At 35.8% G+C, this 21,865-nt stretch overlaps 1 protein-coding gene across 5 annotated transcripts in view; it reads right to left on the reverse strand.

The window, feature by feature from the left end:
• The window catches only part of heph (polypyrimidine tract-binding protein 1 heph), a 261,216-nt gene that overhangs the window by 135,579 nt on the left and 103,772 nt on the right, over positions 1 to 21,865 (reverse strand). For 4 of the 5 annotated variants that reach the window (XM_089100422.1, XM_089100420.1, XM_089100425.1 and 1 more), the window contains one exon: positions 5,832 to 5,912. In XM_089100422.1, coding sequence (XP_088956548.1) covers positions 5,832 to 5,912 — 81 coding nt within the window. Of the gene's footprint in view, positions 1 to 5,831; positions 5,913 to 20,419; positions 20,646 to 21,865 lie in introns of those variants that run through there. The other variant, XM_089100423.1, reaches the window with a different exon arrangement.

Here is a 21,865-nt window from a genome sequence, read left to right on the forward strand (position 1 = left end):
CCACTACGCCATTTTCACCCACATAGCCCCCTGATATAGAATCATTGTATGTATCAAACATTCATTTCGGTACTTGTGCATTATATCCTACACAGCGCTATAGACTGCACAAGGAAATACTACAGGAAACAGTCGAACGGGTACTTGGAATGGATAAAAGGTTCGCAAAGCGTGATTTCTTATTGTGTTTACAATATTTAAACTGTTACTTTTTGGGGTTTAGGGGGGGGTACCTAGTTTAGGTTACGTATTTAATATGTTATGCTTTACCCCCCACCCCTACCTCTAATGTGCAAATAAATAGCCCAAATTTGTTTCTAAACTATTATATTTTCATCTTATTTTATTTAATTTAATTAGCATTAACCTAAACTTGACTTCTTTCGTGTGTAGGATATAATGCACAAGTACCTTCATTTCCATCTAAGATCGTTTCAACACGTCCTCTTTCCTCTACTTTTTTTTAGTATCTCACAACTAAGATATTCGTCTTAACTTGGTAAAATACTACGCATAAAGACTGCAAAACGGTGAAATAAAGAATTAAGCGAAAAAGATACTGCCAAACATGTGTCCATATCCAAATTTTAAATATATAGCCATACAATCCCTCTCATTTTGAACCATTTAAATTGCTGATGAACCAACTCCTTATTTGGTCATGGGTGAGACACGCAAAAACACCAGACGGGTTTTCTTTTCAAGATGAAACCCTACAAGGCATTTTCCCAAGAGTTATTCAATAAAACGCGTCCGTTTCCGCTTCGTGTAAATACAGACGCAAATAATAAGTGTCGGGGTTATTCAACTAAAATCTGGATGTAGTATTTCGATCAAAACTAACAAGCTTAAATAAGACAGTATTTAGAAGAACTTTTTCCACTAAAATACCACACATTTGGAAAAGGATTACACAAATCCCGTCTTCCTTCCTTTTTAATTGTATAAGTGCAAACAATGCAAAAAAGTTTCCACCTAACTTCTTTAATATTAGCCGCCGTAAGAACACATCAGCAGAAGTAATTCTGATGGCATTGGACTTTAAGCTCATACGTGAAAAAAAAACGGATATAGTAATAGCCGTGACTTAGAAAAACGTTAGTAACATCGGTCGAGAGCGTTGAGCTTTACTAAATGTATTCTGGGAATATACAAACAATTTTTGGCAACATTTTATATTCGTGGCGTCATCCCTATCATCTATCGTGGATGTCGCTGTTCCCAAAACAAAAAGACGAATCTAAAAATTGTTAGACAAATGAGTAACTGCGCATAAAATATCAACGTAGCCACTTTAAATCCCCCAGTCTTAAGATGCTGGCGATCTTTCCCGTTATTCAAATGTGATTCGACGAATCTGCCCACCCGTCCCACCTTGAGCAGTGCCTACGTTCATACATTCCAAACCTTCAAAAGACAGCTAAACGTCGTTCGATGCTTAAAAAGTTCAGTTTCAGGATCAATCATATTTTTATGCTATTCAGCACTTTCTGAAATTTGCCACTAATACGATTAGAATTCGCTAGGAGCAGACACCATGGTTCATGGATACACACATCAAACAATACGTATAGATCTCCGAAGCCCGTCAAACATGGGTGCACAAATATCGTAGATTAAAATCTTATATGTGCCAATTTTCAACCAGTATGTGCTTGTCAAACTCGACCAAGCCGAAACCCGAATTCCGCTTACACAACCAGGAAAAAACGTGTAGTCGTCACACCATGTTTCAGACGATTACTAACCAGTTATCACGCCAAAATACCTTAGTAAAAGAATAATAGAATACAACCAGCCACTTTTAAAGCAAATTTAGGAATGAGTGTTATTCCTTTGTGGGACTCCTTCTTACCTAAGGTAGGATGATTGCAAATAAACTTTTGAATTTGGACCTTGAATTACCATCTGATAATAACTTATTCTAGAGGGAGGGGTGGGCGCCGGCAAGGGGGTGCTAAGATCTTACATCTTTTGTAAGAAAACGCTTAACAGTAAAATCTTTGAACAAAGATCTAACATCTTTGGTCGTTTTTGTGCAAACGTGTTTCCTCATTCTGCGCTGATCAGCGGTCTGAAAACAATGATGAGTAGATCATCAAAGTTCTCTCATCATTGTTCTATATGGCAGAACAGTCGCGTCCTTCACACTTTTTGCTAACATCAGTGAGCTGTAAGATCTTAGAACAAAGATGAGTTAAAAAACGATAATCTTTGCAGAAAGATGTAAGATCTTAGATGTAAGATCTTAGTGCTAAAAAACGGGCCTCATACTTCGCATTTAGATGTCATTATGCTTGATCTATATTCTTGTATTAATACACTTAATGTGGCAGTCTTACTTATTGTACTTGATGTTGCAATTTTAAAAACCACAAAAAAGACGAATGATAAACAAAAAATAGAAAACTATGAGGAAAGGTGGGAAAATATACAGATTTCAGGGAGGGAAAAACTCGCCAGTCTTAAGTACGTGTCTGATACCACTAACAGTAGAAAAAAGTGAAAAAAAAAAGCTTAATGTATTGCTCATTTTCATACTTAGTCTTAAACCAAAGAATTGAGACATTTGTAGTTCCAATTCCTCTTACTCTGCCAGTAAGACCAAATTTTGAAGTCTTTTGGTTGGGTGTCATTTTGTATGGAATACATCTAGATAGAAAAAAGAATGGAGGTCATGTTCTACGAAATTACACCGTCTGATTCTTAATTTTAGAACTCAATTTTTGCAATGAAAGCATTGAATAAATAGACACAAATTAGCGGGAATCTGGCCTCTATTGTTTTTTCAATCTTCATGAGGATACCCATCCCAACGGTTCAAAATGTCACTTTCTGGACATGTGAAAACGGTGACAATTTATGTGTTCGTTTCTGCGTGAACGGTGCTTTCTTAATAGATTACTTTTTAAATTTTAAGTTTATTTAGTTTGTTGTTCACATCGAGTTGATGTCTCCAAAGTAGGTTAGAGCGCCTTTAGTGCTTGGCTTATCCTGGACTATGGTTACTTTGTTTTTATTCTAAAATTTAATTACAAATAAATCAGACCGTTTTTAATTCTATTATAACGTCTCAAGCTAAAGTTATAACGTTCTTAACACTGCCAAGATGATTTATAAAGCGTGGTTCTGTTTTTCTTCTTCCCTCCTATCCTTCTAACATTAAGTTCGTCGTAACATAACGTAAAATAACGTTCAAATAGGGCCCCTTCTGTCACAGATTATTTAGCCCTTTATTAGTCTATGTTTTGTGCTATTTTTCATTTCGGAACAAATTACTTACGGGATTTACTAATTGGTGGTAAAAATAAGCCACACAAGGCCCTCCCATTTATAGCATCTCCCGAGGAAAAACCATTTATAGCCTTCGATTTCGGTCATCTTCCATGTAATCCCAAGATCTAAGATCAATATTACAACTTTCACGGTCTAGATGAGGCTAGAGTAGGGAAGGGGTTCTTTGGCTTTTGGTGACAATCTCTCCCCTACCCACAATGGCTTGTCTGACCCCGAATATTACCTATGTTTAGATTACAGTTTCCAAATCAAGGAACAGAAACCCAGAAATCGAGTCCCCTTTTTACCCAAAATATTTGGTTGCTTTGTACCTAGAGGTATAAAAAGAGTAATTAATAGCATTTGCTTTAGAAGATCCTTTCGTTTCCCTTTGCGGGCGAACATCTCTCAATCACGATTACAGAATTGCATACAAATAAATTTACTATTTCGCATATATAAGTTGTTATATGGACAACAAACCACTATGTGTTTTCTACTTGACAGGTATAGGCTAACCCATTAAAATGAAGTGTGAGTAAGTTTACGGGATGATACAGCTCGACCGCCGTAAACAAGGACAAACTTTTACAGGACGATAACATTCTCAAGTTAAACGTGGACTCGAGAGTTAACTAGGGGGTAACAATATCTGTGTAGTCTATCGGAGTCTAAAACCAACTGATTTCTTAAAACGATTCTCACGGAAACATATTTATGTTTGTCATTTCCCCATACAAAAACGTCATACGCCTCAAATTTGATTAAGGTAGCTGAGCTATGAAACTAAGGCACTTGAGCACGACCCCCCTAGACTTCGATTTTTTGTTTTGTATTTTCAGCGACTAATACATTTTTTTGTCATTTTCGATGGAAAAATTAAAAAAACAAAACACCCCCCTCCCCACGATTTTGATAAATATATTTTGTCCCTCTCTAAATTTTCTTGAATTGACACCGTTGGCTCAGAAACAAAATATTAATATAAAACTTAAGCAGCACCATAATAACCATGGGATTTGAAACGAGTCTAACAACTATTTTAAAGTACCGAGGATATATATCGACACGACGAAGCGTGTTTGAATCCAAAACCGACGAATTTACTTGTGGGTTACCATTTCCGTTCAAAGGCTTGATACAGAACATGATTTTATTGTCATAAAGAACCTTGGCGAAAATTTTGCGGTTTTCCGGCCGTGATTTAGCCTATGACCTTCTTCAATGAGATATCATGACTCCGAGAACAATAGTTCGTCTTCTTTTACTCATTGCCATAATGTAAATACCCTCATTGCCGTAGAATATCACATAAAACTTTTCCAGATCCTCAGAAAACTATTTTCTCATATCTGCATCGAGCAAAAAATGTAACGGGAATTATGAGTTTATTTAAGGGATCGTTAATACTTGTCGAATTAAAAAAAAACGAAGTTTTTTTCAACTAAAAGTAAGGAGCAACATTAAAACTTAAAACGAACAGAAATTATTACGTATATGAGGGGGGGCTCCTCAATACCTTGCTCTTTATGCTAAAGTTTGATTTTTTAGTTCAAATTATTTAAAAATGACTCCTGAGACACAAGGGCCATTTAATTAGAATAAGCTTTTTCAAAAGTTCTAAAAAAAACTTTAGCGCAAGAGCGAAATAACGAGGAGGGTGCAACCCCCGTCATATTCGTAATAATTTATGTTCTTTTTTAGTGTAGATGTTGCTCCTCACTTTCAGTTGAAGAAACGTTTTTTGTTTTTGTTTTAATATTTTTTTTTATAATTTTTTAAATAATGCCGGGAAATCTGGCTCCCCTTCTCTCCGAAAGAATCCTCCAACGTAAGCCCCCCCCCCAAAAAAATATATGTATATTTCCCAATAGCCAATACTATATGTGAACAATGGGCAAAGTTCATAGCTAGCAGCCCTGCCCCGGGAGCTTTGGCGACTTTGGTGAAAAAGGGGTGTGGGAGGTGGGCTAGCTGCCCTCTAATATTTTTGGTCACTTAAAAAGGGTACTAGAACTTCAGATTTCCGATCAAATGATCCCTCTCCCGATCTTCTAGGATCACTCGTTCGATACGATCACATCTGAAAAAAGAAAAAAAATAAACACTCATCCATGATTTTTCTTCTGGCAAAAAATGCAGAATTCCACATTTTCGTATGTAGAAGCTTCAAACCATTAACTCTGATATGCGAATCTGACGATGTGATTTTCACAGATTACTTGATGTTTTGGGGGTTCCCCATTTCTCCAAAATTGGGCGAATTTTCTCAGGCTCGTAACTTTTGATGGGTAACATCAAACTTGAGGAATTTTATATATTTTGAATAAGAATCAAAATTAAAACTCAAATAAAAGTAGCATTCTTTTACGAATTGTCTACCATTTAAAGTACAGCTTATTCATTTTTTCTTAGTCTTGGTTGCGAATTTGGGTTCCATTCAAAACACAAATATTACATCATATAACCAATTAGTGGAGATAACAGAAATTGTTTTTAAAACAGGAAATTGCAAATAAAAGGGAATTTGAAGAAGAAAATAAATTAGTAACTACCTTCTTGGCATCGTTGTTATTATCCACTAAAGTTCCAGAAGGTACCAACCCATTTGAAAGAGCAATATCCTCTGAGCCACGCTGAAAGAAAAGAAAATTATATGCTTAAATATTTTTCTTGCTAAAACTGTAAAGAAAAAACAAACATTCCGATCAATTATTGTTGAGATAACGCAAAAGAGAGCAGACTCGGGGGAGTGGCACAGCCAAAAATGGAAAGAAGAGGAAACTAGGCATAAACCAGGAACACCCACAGGAAATTTTCTCGGTGTCCAATGATTTTTTTTGACGATTGTAGCAAAAAATGCCATAATTTTCAAAAAATCTAGAGTTCAGAGGCGCACACCACGTTTGCACAGCCCAAAAAGAGATGTGAGCTTGAATAAAGGTGAAAAATATTGATTCGGTAAAAATCTTATTGCCCCAGATCTCCCCTGCCCAGGTTAATAAAAATTGATCGAGCGGCGACGCAAAATACTCGCTGTTTCTTCAAAGTTTTGATGTGTTATTGTCAAATCAAATAAGACTTATTTAAAAATTGACCAAACTGTGTTTGAGCATATTGTGCACTGCACATTTCATAAAATGTCAAACGTACACCAGCAAAAGTAATTTAAAACACAATAATTGAAATCATAACCACGTTTGCACAGCACATGTTGTATGGAAATCCAACAATACGACAACTCCCTTCTAGTCCAAATCTCTACGTACATGCATGTTTTTCGCCATAGTACCAGACTCCAACCGATCTATTAGATTTGCTTCCTGTTTGATATCACCTTTCTGCGCATGTCAATAAATCCAGATTCTTCTGATCGCACCACGCGTTGCAACAGCTGGAGGATTTCTATACGAGGGGAGACATCGAAAACTATACCTCGGGGAAACATCAACTGTATCTACATAAGCCATGCTCTGACATTCCGGAACAAACGTTTGGGCGTTATTCCAGATTTTAATTGCTCGTCAACGTGCAGAAAATTTAATTAGCTTGACAACATATTATTCCGACCTACAATCCTTATAAATGGGGATATGACACAAACCTGCTTAGCTCCTAATCCCACACAACCAACTACTAACCTCAGTTTTTACCTTAACCGCTGCAATATTTCACTCGTACATAGCATAAATCACTTATTGTACTTATCTATAGTATACTATACCATGATGGGACCTTCACTAAACCTTCTCTATCAGATGAATCAAATGCGAGTTTATAATTTATAAAGCGGAGGACTAAATAAGTTTGATGATTCATGCACTTCTAGATTATTCTGCTGAGCCACTGATAGTTAAAGCAAAGGAAATTGAATAGGTAGAGATGTTTAGGTATCTTGGGAGTCTAGTGAGCACCGATTGAAGCCCCGAGCATGAAGTTGCCACACGTATCGCGTGCGCAGGAAGCGCCTTTGATAAGTTAAGAAACGTTTGGAGAAGTACCACTTTCTCTTTGAAGCTGAAACTGAGGCTCTTTAATAGTAATGTCTTGTCAGTACTGCCTCATGATGTTTGGTGTTGACTCCTCCAGGAGTACGAAGGCGTGGCAGTCAGAGGGCTACACTTGGACGATGGCTTGGAAAAAGACGCAGCACTCTCAAAAACAACCCTTGATGAATTTTAGCCGGAGACGCTGGAAAGGTCATCGTGGAGAGGCATCGTTGCCGCCTTATGCGCCGACCGGCGTGGGAAGTCTTAAGTCTAAGTAAATAAGATTATTAATTTAAGAGTGAAAATTTAGTCGACGCATCCTACCCCCCTCACAAAGCCACACTGTTCTCCTCAATTATGTTCAACATCTTTTAGTCTAATAAGTATCGCCATGCTAAGCAATGTCTCAGCTGATGTCTCTGTAATACCATACCCAATCATATTACCTTTTTTAAATAGAAGGGTTTAATTAAAGTTTTCGTAATAGCAATAGTTTTTTTTAACCACATTAATAATTTTCAGCAGTTTATCTCAGGCTTCGCAACCACTATACTTCAAACTCATTTACGACGCTATCAGCAACTGAGACCTCATTATTTTCCAAACCTTTCAGTATTGTTCTCTAACTCTTCCTCATCAAAAAATGCACTGTTTTGAAAAAAAAAATCACCATAAATCATATGGTGATTACCATATGATTTATGTCGACAATATGCTATATCTTACGTTCTTAAAATTTACTTAACATAATGCAATTATAAAGAGTACAGGATTTCTTAAAAATTCACTAAAAGCTCATAGAGCGTACATTGCACAGCAAAGTTAAATTTACAGATTTTGATATATGAAATCAAACCTAATTTGGTTATTTATTTTGCCAGAGCACCACTACTTTTCTACTCTTTTATTGTGAAATTTATTTATGACCAATTAGCCTTAAATGAAGTCTTTATCAATCTTAAAAACCAAGTTAATATTTCATAAAAGCTATCGTTTCTGGAAAAGTCTAGATATCCAGCTGCCAATTAATTCGAATTATTTCCTTTTCTTAAAAGATGTAGGAGTGAATACTTTGAAAACAGGATTACTTGAAATCACAATTTTCTATGTAAGTCTTTCTTCCAGCCATTTAAAATTGCCTAGACAAGAGCATATCAATTGTCAGATTTTCTTGCTAAACGAGCGAAAGTCTTAAAAGTTCATTTTCTGGGAATTCTAAGTGACTCCTTTTTTAAACCTGTTTTTAAGAGTTTCCGCCGGATATTTGCTCGGCTGAGCTTTTACGAATATTAGACAAGCACTGGCGGTTTTATCGCAAATATTTAATTACCTCGATAAACTGGATGATTTTTTTTTTGCAGGATTAGCACAAATTGTGCGCTTGAATCGGCATTTAATATTGTCAATAAAAACACACCCTGAAACAAACGTTTCATATATTCTCTCTAGTCGTTTCAAAATCAACATCTCCTTATAATGCATACGCTAAGATTTGCAATTTTGGCTGAATTAAATATATTTTTTCTTAAATAAAAAAAAAGAGCGCCATTAAAGTTTAAAACCAAAATAAGTTACCACTTGAGGACTTAAAGCTCTTCCCATCCGCTCTTCACGCTGAGCTATGACTAGTGCTTTCATAAAAGCATTTTACATAGCAAAAAATATAGCAAGTTGGTAATTGCAAGTGTTTTATTTACCAATCGCCTTTCAAAGCATTTTAACTTAAAAATGTACTGTTTAAAGCAAAAACGAACAAATAAGCCCAAAGTTAAAACACCACCTTTAAGTAACAAAAGATTATGCGGCAATTTCAATTAATGTGTGCAGGACACAGTATGTAAAACAATGATTTTACACAAGTAGGGCCAGAAATTTGAGATGGTCAATGGGTTTGGAACAATCATTAAGTTATTTGTACAACTTCCAACTTTAAGAGGCTATGTTACGATATAATGGCACATTACTTCCTAATCATTTATGGGGAGGACAATGAATCTTCTTACCGGTGGACTAAAACTTCAAAACATTTAAGACCCAAAATTTCAAATCTCCTATTTTAATTGGCCATATCACGGCTTGCCTACAAAGTGGGATTCATTTGGGGGAAATCCATGGGGGGGGGGAGGCTGGTTGTCATCCGATCTCTTTTGACTCTCAAAAAGGCCACTAAAACTTTCAATTTGATATCTAATGAGCCCCCTCCGAAGTTTATACGACTACACTTCCATATGAAGTCCCTCTGGAAAAAATATAATAATAATAATATGTTGTCTTATATATATACACGTCTTATATTGTCTTATATCTAATATAAGTCTTGTGTCTCTTCACTATATACAACACTAGAGCGTTGGCCCTGATTTATTTTTTTTATCAGATGACCTGATTTATTTATTTTTTATTCGCTTGTCAACAAGCCACCTCGTATGGAGGAAGTTGTCGTAGAAAATTCAGAGGGGGCTCATTCGATTGGACATTGAAAGTTCTAGCGTAATTTTTAAGTATAAAGTGATTGGAGAGCAACAAGCCCCCATTTGCTGCCATCCCCCAAAGACACCCGATCAGAATTTTGAGAAAGTCAATTTGTTCAGCATAGTTGAAGGTCCAATAACTGCCTCTGGGGATGTCATATCCCCGCTGCCTTTAGGGGATGTAAGGTTTGGAAATTGCGCATCGTTTACACATACGATTTGTTATACGGAAAGGGGATCATGTTTGATCCTGGATCCCCGAAACGGCTAAATGAATTTAAGTGTAGCTTTTTAGGGAATGTTCAACTAAAACAAAACACACCAAAGCACATGTAGGATGTCAAAAGCGCGTATGAGCAATATTCGAGGAACAGCTTAGAGTATTAAGTTGAAACTTTCAGAGGCTTGCAAAGGGAAATATTGAACGAACCAAAAGGCACTATGTGTATACTACTACTAGGACTATTACTTCTAAGGCTAAGGGTATTAAGGTGAAACTTTCAAGGAATGTTGAACTTAAGCAAAACACAATGTGCAAACTACTACTACAACTGCAAACAACTCAATGTAGCACCAAGCCGCCTGAGGCCGAAAAGGCTACGCACGCTCCTCTTCCATTCCAATCTATTTAAAACCTCCTTTTTACACCTTCCCAAAAGCTCCAATTTCCCTTAAATCCTTCCTTGCGACCTATTCTCATCTAATTCGGGGACCACCTGCATTTTTTGTTTGGCCCTAGATGGTGGGCCGAAAAGGATGATTTTTGGCATCTGTCATCGGCCGAACGTGTCTTGGCCATTCAACCTTTCGCTCATTATCATTCGTTTTCCACGACCTCAATAGCCCCACAGAAGAAAGCCCTTTCAATGCGTTATCACGAAATAAACTTTTTAGCGTTTTTCCCCTCCTTCATTTCGCCTCGGGGTAGCGATGCCGATTTTAGATGTTAGTGAGCTCATTTTCGCATATCGAATGGAATGAAAATCATTTCTGTTGCAATTTGTTCAAGATCTTTCCCTATTTTGACTGCACTATAAATCAAAAGACAATATGCATATCCAAAGCTATCAAAAGGCATATCTAGTTTATCAAAAGGGCACAACTGCAAAATCCTACGAACGTCTGAGGGTATTAAGTTGAAACATGCAGGGCACGGTCAAATGTCCATACTCTGGGTATGACCATACCCTTTAGAGAGTATGAGGGAAAGCGTCAATAAATCTTCGTAGATACAAAAGGAACTTGACTTTAACCCAATTATCCAAATTTTCTAAGAGCAAACATTCATCTTTTATACGTCTAATTCAAGTAACAAATTCTCACAAATAAACATCAAAGAAAAATTAAAGAAGAACCTCCCATTAAAGAAAGTTTATATTAATTAGGTACTTTTTCCACTAGGTATGCTATTCTCAGAGCAACAAAGGGAGAAGCTAGACAGAAAAGAAGCCCCCGGGGGATTTTGGTAGGGTGTCAGGAGCAGATGGTCTCTTGTAAAACGAAAAAGGCTGAATTTTACAATACGCGTTTAAAATACCTGAATATGTTTAAAACAGAAGGAAAAAAGGACTTCAAAAACTTCTTTTTCCATTCACTTAATGTAGAAAAGTAAACAAAAGTAACAATTTACATGCAAAAATAACTGTACTAAATCATTGAACTTTCTCTACTAACATGAAACGTTAAAGGGAACCATATTTTTGCAGAAACAAATAAAAACATCTTCGCTTGAAATACAAAATTACGAACAACACAAGTGATGGTCTAGATAGCAAACCACAGATTAGGCCTACAACACAGAAAATATCCAGTAATAAGCTACAGTTTAGTTCTGAATAATATATTGATAATTTCAAGACCATTAAGGGTAACGAAAAAGATATAAAAAAAAGGTACTGTTCTATTATCTTTAAAACACGCGTCGAGAAAAGCAAAGCTCAACCATTACCCCGTTTTTCACTCCGGGAACTATATTTAAACTTTAGTTTTTGGGGGCTTAGGGGGGAAAGGTACCTAGGTTAGGTTATGTATTTAATATATGCTATGCTTTACCCCCCCCTTCCTATGATATGTAAATATATATCCCAAGTTTATTTCTGAACTATTATATTTGCATAATGTTTTGTTAGATTGCATTAGAAACAAACAAACTTCACTTCTCGCGTGTTTTACAGATAATAGAACAGTACCAAAAATGCTTTTATTGCGCCATTCAATGTTACCACAGGACATCAAACAGTTCGTGGTAACGAACTGTAAGTAAGGAGCAACCCGGCTCAATGGTAACTGAAACTCTAAAAAACGGAATTTTGATACCAATAGATACATCAAAAGAATCATATTTTAATTCTGATTTCAAATATATAAGTTTCATCAAGTTTAATCTTACCTTTCAAAAGTTACGCGCCTGAGCAAATTTGGCTGATTTTCGAGAAAAGGGGAAAAGATCCCCTAAAAGCTATAGAATCTTAAAGAAAATGACACCATCATATTCAGCGTATAAGAGAACCCTACTGTAGAGGTTTCAAGCCCCTATCTACAAAAATGTGGAATTTTGCACTTTTTGCCAGAGGAAAGAACACGGTTGCGTGTTTTTTTGTTTTTTTCCCCAGGGGTGAGCGTATCGACCCAGTGGTCCTAGAATATCGCGAGAGAGCTCATTCGAATGGAAATTAAAAGTTCTAGTGCCCTTTTTAAGTGACCAAACAACGGAGGGCAACTAGGCCCCCTCCCGCGCTCATTTTTTTCCCAAAGTCATCTGATCAAAATTTTGAGATAGCCATTTTATTCAACATGGTCGAAAATATTATAACTTTGTCTTTTAGGATGACTTAATCCCTCGAAGCCCCCAGGAGGAGGGCTGAAAGTTATGAACTTTACCCAATGTTACTTTACCCGGCTCAATGGTAACCGAAACTCTAGAAAACGGAATTTTGATACAAATAGATACATCAGAAGAATCGGATTTTAATGCTGATTTCAAATATATAAGTTTCATCAAGTTTAATCCTACCCATCAAAAGTTACGCGCCTGAGAAAATTTGGCTGATTTTTGAAAAAGGGGAAAAGACCCCCTAAAAGTTATAGAACCTGAATGAAAATCACACCATCATATTCCGCGTATCAGAGAACACTACTGTAGAGATTTCAAGCTCCTATCTACAAAACTGTGGAATTTTGCATTTTTTGCCAAAAGAAAGATCACGGGTGCGTGTTTATTTATTTGTTTTTTTTCCCCAGGGGTGATCGTATCGACCCAGTGGTCCTAGAATATCGTGGGAGTGCTCATTGGAATGGAAATTAAAAGTTCTAGTGCCCTTTTTAAGTGACCAAAAAAATGGAGGATAACTAGGCCCACTTCTGCTCTCATTTTTTCATAAGGTCACCTGATCAAAATTTTGAGATAGTCATTTTTTTCACTATGTTCGAAAATACCATAAGTATGTCTTTTAGGATGACTTAATCCCCCGAAGTTCCCGGGAGGAGGGCTGAAAGTTATGAACTTTAGCCTACCCAATGTTAACATATAGTATTGGTTATTGGGAAGTATACAGTACAGACGTTTTCAGGGGAGATTTTTCCTGGTAGTGGGGGGGGCTACGGGCCCGCCCCCCCCCCCCCCGCCGAAATCTCACGACTTTTTTCATATTCCCATAATTTTCTGATTTTTCTCACAGAATAATGGGTTTGAAGGATTTGGCCCCCCCCCGAAACAAATTCCTGCGTACGTGCCTGGGGTCAGGGGTTATGTAGGAGGATATTTCCATGAAGCAAGTTTTCATGGGGGAAGGGACATTGCTATGAAGGGGATGCCGGAATTCCCAGCATTATTTAAAAAAAGATCAGAAATTAAATATAAAAAAACAAGTTTTTCAACTGCAACAGCAGCAACATCAAAACTTTAAACGAACAGAAAATATTACATATATGATTAGGTTCACCCCCTAGTCAATACCTCACTCTTTAAGCCAGAGATTTCTTAGTACTTTCATAAGAGCTATTTATTCTAATTAACGGCCTTTGTGATTAAGCGGTCATTTTTAAAGAATTGGAAAAAAAAATTGAACTTTCGCTTAAAGAGCAAGGTATTGACTAGGGGGCGAACCCCCTAATATATGTATTAAAAATATATGAATATAGAAGTTCGTTACGTAAGTTAATTCGTAAGTTACGTATATTTATTACTAATAAAAACGTTCGTAAATTAAATGAAACAAGTTTCGAGAAAGCCATTTAACCGAATAAAAGTAAATTAATATGAAAATTTTGTTTTAATTATTCATGTACTGTGAGCCAAGATCAAAATCTGCATTTATTCAAAAACGTTCAAAAATTAAATTAAAAAAACAAGTTTTTTAAACTGAACGTAAGGAACGACGTTAAAACTTAAAACGAACAGAAATTATTCCGTATATGAAAGGGGCTGTCCCCTCCTCAGCACCTCCTTCTTTACGCTAAAGTTTGACTTACTCACAACTCTATTTTTTTTTAACAACAAAAAACTTTCGCGAAAACAGGATGGCGTTGAGGAGGGGACGTCCCCTTTCATATACGGAATAATTTCTGTTCGTTTTAAGTTTTAATGTCGCTCCTTACTTTCAGTTATAAAAACTTGTTTTTTTTATTATTTAATTACATAGCAGAAAGATACTTGTGTATTATACACCACTCACTCAAGTTTACGCTGTGTAAAACTCGAAAACAAACCGGTTTCTTCGTTACTTTAGAAACAAAATTTGGGTTATATAATTGCACATTAGGAGGGGGGGCGGGGTAAAGTATAGCAGATTTGCATGCAAAATGTGTTAATAAAATTATTCTGCACCCCCTCCCCCTAATAAGCAAATATATAGCCCAAATTATATATTTCCTATCTGTTCTGTCACCTGTCTCTAGTCTCAAGCTAACCTGAAAGTAACTAACGAAGAAACCGGGTTGTGCTTGATTTTTACACAGCGTAAACTTGCAGTCCAGGCGCCAAGTGAAAAAATCCTGACCCCCCCTTTTTTTGTTGAAAAAAATCCAACAAGTTGTAAAAGGTAACATGTTGGAGAACGGATTCTGGTCCTTTTGACCCTGGTGATCACGAATCGGTCAGACCCATGACCGCCAGCACTGGCCTGACCCTCAAATTTCAAATGTTATAATTTTGTGTGATGCAACAGGGGTAAATTCTTAACTTTATGCTTTAACTGATGAAAAATTAACGAAGCTAATGCTTAATTAATTTTCTAACCCAATATGGCAATCAGAGTGCCAAAGCATGCCAGAATGGAAATAACTGGATGCAAATAGAACTCATCTAATCACTGACTTTAGCAGACAAAAAAAAATGCCACCCAACAAAGCATAACAATAGCTGAGATGATGATAATATTTCATGACTCACTAAAGATACTGATCACAAATCTACCAGGGTCCTGGATCTCTTAGCTTACTTGTAGCTCAACTTTTTATATGCGCAATTAAAAATAAACAAAAAAATATTATAAACTATTAATTAAAAATAACAATAAAATAAACAAAATTCGATTCTTATCATTCGAAAACTTCGAAAAAAACTTATACTTCTAAGCATGTTTTTTCTGTGATGCCACCCATCTGGAAAGCTGGACCCGAGCAAATCAAAATCACTGATATTAATTCTATAAATCTATGCACTCAGAAAATTTGTTCCTGACACAATATTGTACTTTTGGAAATAAGCAAGATAGATTCACTTGGCGCCCGGACTATTGAGTGAGTGGCATAATACACAAGTACCTAGCAGAACATTTGGCTGTTTTTGGCTAACCCTATATCACAGTATGCCCTATATAGAAGAATTGATTTAGGATGTAGGAGGATATGAATTTAAAATAGATTTCAATGAAAATAATTTGATTTGGAATTGCATATTCAAGCAAGTCGTTCTTCTCAAAATTAAATGTAAGCGTAAACGTCCTAATTCATTAAGTTACAAAAAATCATAAGGATAAGCCAAGACATTAATTGATGACAAAGAAACAACGCGTGTAGCAGTAAAACTGAGTTTTAGATAACTAAGTTGGTATAAGCCTAGAAACATGGTTTAAGGTATAAGCCTAGAAATGGGGTTGTTGAGAAAGAAACATGCTAAGAATACAATTTCCATTTTACAATATGCAGAATAATTGTAGGTAACACATTTTGACTGTAATTCGACTATATTTTATTCTCTGCCCCCCCCAACGTGCAAGCATATAGCCTAACCCAAATTACATATTTCCCATCTGTTTTTCCGTTTCTTGATTTCATCAAGTTAAAGCAAGTGCGGGTACAAGGGTGGGTGCATGGTAAAATGCATGGGAAATATATAATTTAGGCTATACATTAGCACATTGGGGGAGGGGGTAAAAAGCAGTGGAATTGCAGTCAAAGTGTAATAACTATATTTTTTCTACAAATTATGAAGTAAGAACTGTTTTCTTAACATGTTTCCTTCTCAATAGCCCCAATTCTAGGCTTATACCAACTTAGTTATCTAAAACAACTATAGGTCAATTAGAAAAAGTTCTTCAGGTAAGAATAAAATAAGAATTAGTAATCTTGGCACAAGACACCTTTTTGGAATAGCTAAAGACAATAATAACAAATCAGTAATACCATTCGACTCTCAATTAAACGTTTTCTAAATAAAATAGCTTATTTACTTAAGTCTAGCCTAAAATTAAGAATACAGCATGTACTTCCGTATTATATAGTACACACTCGATAAGTGAAGTTTGGTGAATGCTAATGAAATAAACAAAATATGATGAAAATACAATACTTTAGTAACAAAATTATGGAAACAAACCGGTTTCTTCGTTACTTTAGAGACAAAATTTGGGTTATAGAATTGCACATTAGGGGGGGGGGATAAAGTATACCGGTCTGCATGCAAAATGTGTTAATACAATTATTCTGCACCCCCTCCCCCTAATAAGCAAATATATAACCCAAATGATATATTTCCTATCTGTTCTGTCACCTGTCTCTGTCTCAAGCTAACCTGAAAGTAACTAACGAAGAAACCGGGTTGTGCTTGATTTTTACACAGCGTAAACTTGCAGTCCAGGCGCCAAGTGAAAAAATCCTGACCCCCCCCCCTTTTTTTGTTGCAAAAATCCAACAAGTTGTAAAAGGTACAACTTATTGGAGAACGGATTCTGGTCATTTTGACCCTGGTGATCACGAATCGGTCAGACCCATGACCGCCAGCACTGGCCTGACCCTCAAATTTCAAATGTTAAATTTTTTGTGATGCAACAGGGGTAAATTCTTAACTTTATGCTTTAACTGATGAAAAATTAACGAAGCTAATGCTTAATTAATTTTCTAACCCAATATGGCAATCAGAGTGCCAAAGCATGCCAGAATAGAAATAACTGGATGCTAATAGACTCGTCTAATCACTGACTTTAGCTGACAAAAACAATGTCACCCAACAAAACATAACAACAGCTGAGATGATGATAATATTTCATGACTCACTAAAGATGCTGATCACAAATCTACCAGGGTCCTGGATCTCTTAGCTTACTTGTAGCTCAACTTTTTATATGCGCAATTAAAAATAAACAAAAAAAAATTATAAACTATTAATTAAAAATAACAATGAAATAAACAAAATTCGATTCTTATCATTCGAAAACTTCGAAAAAACCGTATACTTCTAAGCATGTTTTTTCTGTGATGCCACCCATCTGGAAAGCTGGACGCGAGCAAATCAAAATCACTGATATTAATTCTATAAATCTATGCACTCAGAAAATTTGTTCCTGACACAACATGTACTTTTGGAAATAAGCAAGATAGATTCACTCGTCACCCAGACTATTGAGTGAGTGGCATAATACACAAGTACCTAGCAGAACATTTGGCTGTTTTTGGCTAACCCTATATCACAGTATGCCCTATATAGAAGAATTGATTTAGGATGTAGGAGGATATGAATTTAAAATAGATTTCAATGAAAATAATTTGATTTGGAATTGCATATTCAAGTAAGGCGTTCTTCTCAAAATTAAATGTAAGCGTAAACGTCCTAGTTCATTAAGTTACGAAAAATCACAAGGATAAGCCAAGACATTAATTGATGACAAAGAAACAACGCGTGTAGCAGTAAAACTGAGTTTTAGATAACTAAGTTGGTATCCGCCTAGAAACATGGTTTAAGGTATAAGCCTAGAAATGGGGTTGTTGAGAAGGAAACATGCTAAGAATACAATTTCCATTTTACAATATGCAGAATAATTGTAGGTAACACATTTTGACTGTAATTCGACTATATTTTATTCTCTCTCTCCCCCCAACGTGCAAGCACATAGCCCAAATTATATATTTCCCATCTGTTTTTCCGTTTCTTGATTTCATCAAGTTAAAGCAAGTGCTAAAACAAGGGTGGGTGCATGGTAAAATGCATGGGAAATATATAATTTAGGCTATACATTAGCACATTGGGGGAGGGGGTAAAAAGCAGTGGAATTGCAGTCAAAGTGTAATAACTATATTTTTTCTACAAATTATGAAGTAATAATTGTTTTCTTAACATGTTTCCTTTTCAATAGCCCCAATTCTAGGCTTATACCAACTTAGTTATCTAAAACAACTATAGGTCAATTAGAAAAAGTTCTTCAGGTAAGAATAAAATAAGAATTAGTAATCTTGGCACAAGACACCTTTTTGGAATAGCTAAAAACAATAATAACAAATCAGTAATACCATTCGACTCTCAATTCAACGCTTTTTAAATAAAATAGCCGTTGCTTAAGTCTAGCCTAAAATTAAGAATACAACATGTACTTCCGTATTATATAGTACACACTCGAGAAGTGAAGTTTGGTGAATGCTAATGAAATATACCAAAACATGATGAAAATAAAAAACTCTAGTAACAAAATTATGGAAACTACAACAGAAAATTATGGTAGGGGGCCGCATAGAACGCATTATATTAAATACCTAACCTAACCAAAATATCAACTAAATATTTAATTAAATTTAACTAAAATATAGTTCTCCACAGAGCCGAAGCTAATTGTCTGGTATAGCAAACAACAAAAGTACGAAGAACAACAGGGAAATCTTTTTGTAAGACAGTGGAGCTAATTTGAATGAATATTTCGGCCCTATGTCCAAGGGCCGTCCTCAGCAAGACATAAATATATATAAGAAAAAAGACTCACAACAACATGGGACCAATAAAAACCAAAAAAGTGGAAATTTTTTTCAAAAACAGTCCAAGCATCATTACTTCAGCGAAGTTCAACCAGGACTGGTTGAACTTCGCTGAAATAATGATGCTTGGACTGTTTTGAAAAAAAAAATTTCCACTTTTTTGGTTTTTATTGGTCCCATGTTGTTGTGAGTCTTTTTTCTTATATATATTTTTGTCTTGCTGAGGACGGCCCTTGGACATAGGGTAGAAATATTCATTCAAATTATCTCCACTGTCTTACAAAAAGATTTCCCTGTTGTTCTTCGTACTTTTGTTGTTTGTGATTGAAAGGCAGTGTGGTCTTCGTCGCTATTTTTGTCTGGTATAAAGACCGTGAAAACCGGTTATTGTCTCATCTTCGCGATCCAAATTCTCGAGTGTGTACCATATAATACAGAAGTGGCATACAACACAGCATCCCCTCCCTAAAGCTGTGTTATTAGATTTTTTCTAAACATGTAATGTAGACAATTTTGCTTCTTTTTCTTTAAAGTTACTATTTTGAACCAACTACTGGTTAGAAATTAGCACAAAAAATAAAGCCAATGCACAAAATCAGCTATTTTTGCATTCCCTAGTAATATAGACTATCTGACCCCAGGGGAGGAGGAAGAGGGGTAGCAATTTCAACGATAGTTATTAACATATTTGGGAAGAGCATTGAATGGGGAATGTGGTGATGTATTTTTATTCTGCCTGATTTTTGAACCGTAAAACAAATTTGAAAAAAGAAATGTGAACCCCAGAAAATCAACAAACTTGTTGATAGTCCAATCAAAAAATAATGAAGCAAAAAGTTTTGTGATTGAAGAAATTTTCCTGATTTCCAAAATCAGCGTATCAGAGAACCATACTGTAGAGGTTTCAAGCTTATATCTGCAAAAATGAGGAATTTTGTAGCCTATTTTTTGCCAGAAGAAAAATCACAGATGCTTGTTTTTTTCAGGGGTGATCGTATCGCCCCATTGGTCCTAGAATATCGGGAGAGTGTTCATTCGAACGAAAATTAAAAGTTCTAGTGCCCTGAGTGACCAAAAAAATTGGAGGGTAACTAAGCCCCCTCCACCGCCCCTTTTTATCCCATAATCGTCCGATCAAAATTTTAAGATAAACATTTTTGGGTAGGGGGACAAACTTTCTGCTGGGGGTTTTTCCACTGGGGAATTCTCCATGGGGAGGGTAAAATTTCTACCTTAGGGGGGGGGGGGGGGGCCGGGTAAAGTTTAAACTTACCTCCCATTTACATCAGAAATAAAATTTGCCCCCCCCCCTAATGTAGAAATATATACCCTGAATTGGCATATATTGGAGGGGGGCGGTTTAAAATTCATTTCCGATAGAAATTATTGTTATATTCGTAATCAGCATAAAAAAAGGCATCGAATGGTATATTCATTTTATTTGAAACTCAATAATATGATTTGGTAAATATTGACCAATATGGAGGAAGGTATAGCTCTTACCATATTTTGTTCCTTTAAATAGGATTAAATCACAAAAAGAAATAAAACACACGTTCAGGTACAGTCAAACAAAATAGCGCTGCAAGAAAATATATCACTGGACTGTATTTGGTATGTAGCTTTATCACACACTGAGTTTTATTAAAATTTTTCGGTTCCAAGAAAAGGAATTGATAAAAAGATTCAAAACTAGTAACCGAAAGAAGAAACAGACACCCTTACAGTACAGCAGACAGAATGGAACTGAATTACAATTTTTGATTCAAGTGAACAAAGGAACTCTTCTCCGATTCGCGGAGATCACGCACACATGACCAGCGTTGCCACAAAACCGCTAGCTGTCATGCCTATGGGTTCTAACCACGGTTCCAACATTGCTTGAAAGGATGCAAAAAATGTAACTGCTTTTGCAAAACAATCTATGAATAAAGAGCATTAGATTTTAGTTTTACTCAACTGTGAAATAAGTGATGAAAAAAAAACGCGAAGATATTTATCTGAAAGCCAAGGAACATTCAGATTTAAAGAATATAACATGGTCTTAAGTCTTACCATATAAACTTTAAGTTGCTTAGGTTTTGAAAGATGAATAGGAATCAGGTAAGGCCATATCTGAAGGGGTAATGTACGGGCGTGAGCCCTCCAAAAAAAACGAAAAATCGTTCAACTCGAGAAAACGTAAAAAAAAACTACATTTAAACAAATTTTGATGCGTTTTTTAAAGTTTCTATTGTAGTGGCTGTTCCAATTTTTCGTGAAATCGCCCAACATCATTGAAATCAATAAAACATTCCAACCAAAACACTGACTATAGAAATAGTATTACTGTTCCCGGATCGTTTCAGCCAATAGTTTTAAGCGACAAATTAAGATACATTTTACATGTTCATTTTAATAAATGTGTGAAATCATCAATTTACGGCAGAACTATAACGTTACATTACTTTAGAGCCAAGCAACTTCAAAAAAGGCCAACCATTGTGCATTTATTTTTATAATGAAAAGTAACGGACTGATAAAAACAGAAAATATGTTGAATAGAAGCGTAGATTTTTCAAGTGCTTGTCTGGTCAATTTAAAAGCCATCTGTTATTTGCTTAGTAAATCCTCCAGTTTAAATATAAATAACCCAAGCACTTATTGCAGGCGCAAAATACATAAACAAATCAATTTCGGATCAAACATCCGCTGAAGCAGGATTTTACGAACATTTTACATAAACAGTACTTATGAATCTAGAATATTTGACATAATATTTGCCTTACGAGCGACAAATCCAGTTACTAAAGGTAAAAAAAAGAAATAAAACAGTGGGTTATTACTCTTCGCCAGTTACAGTCAAATCGTCGCACTGTATTCTTTTTTAAACAGTCGGCAAAATCGGCTATTTATAGGCTCATAATGAAATATACAAAGGAACTTAAACACAGGGTCCACGCCAAAAGA

This window comes from Artemia sp. Qi Xiang Cuo, chromosome 14, assembly GCF_049724085.1.
Source record: "Artemia sp. Qi Xiang Cuo chromosome 14, ASM4972408v1, whole genome shotgun sequence".
Lineage (NCBI taxonomy): Eukaryota > Metazoa > Arthropoda > Branchiopoda > Anostraca > Artemiidae > Artemia > Artemia sp. Qi Xiang Cuo.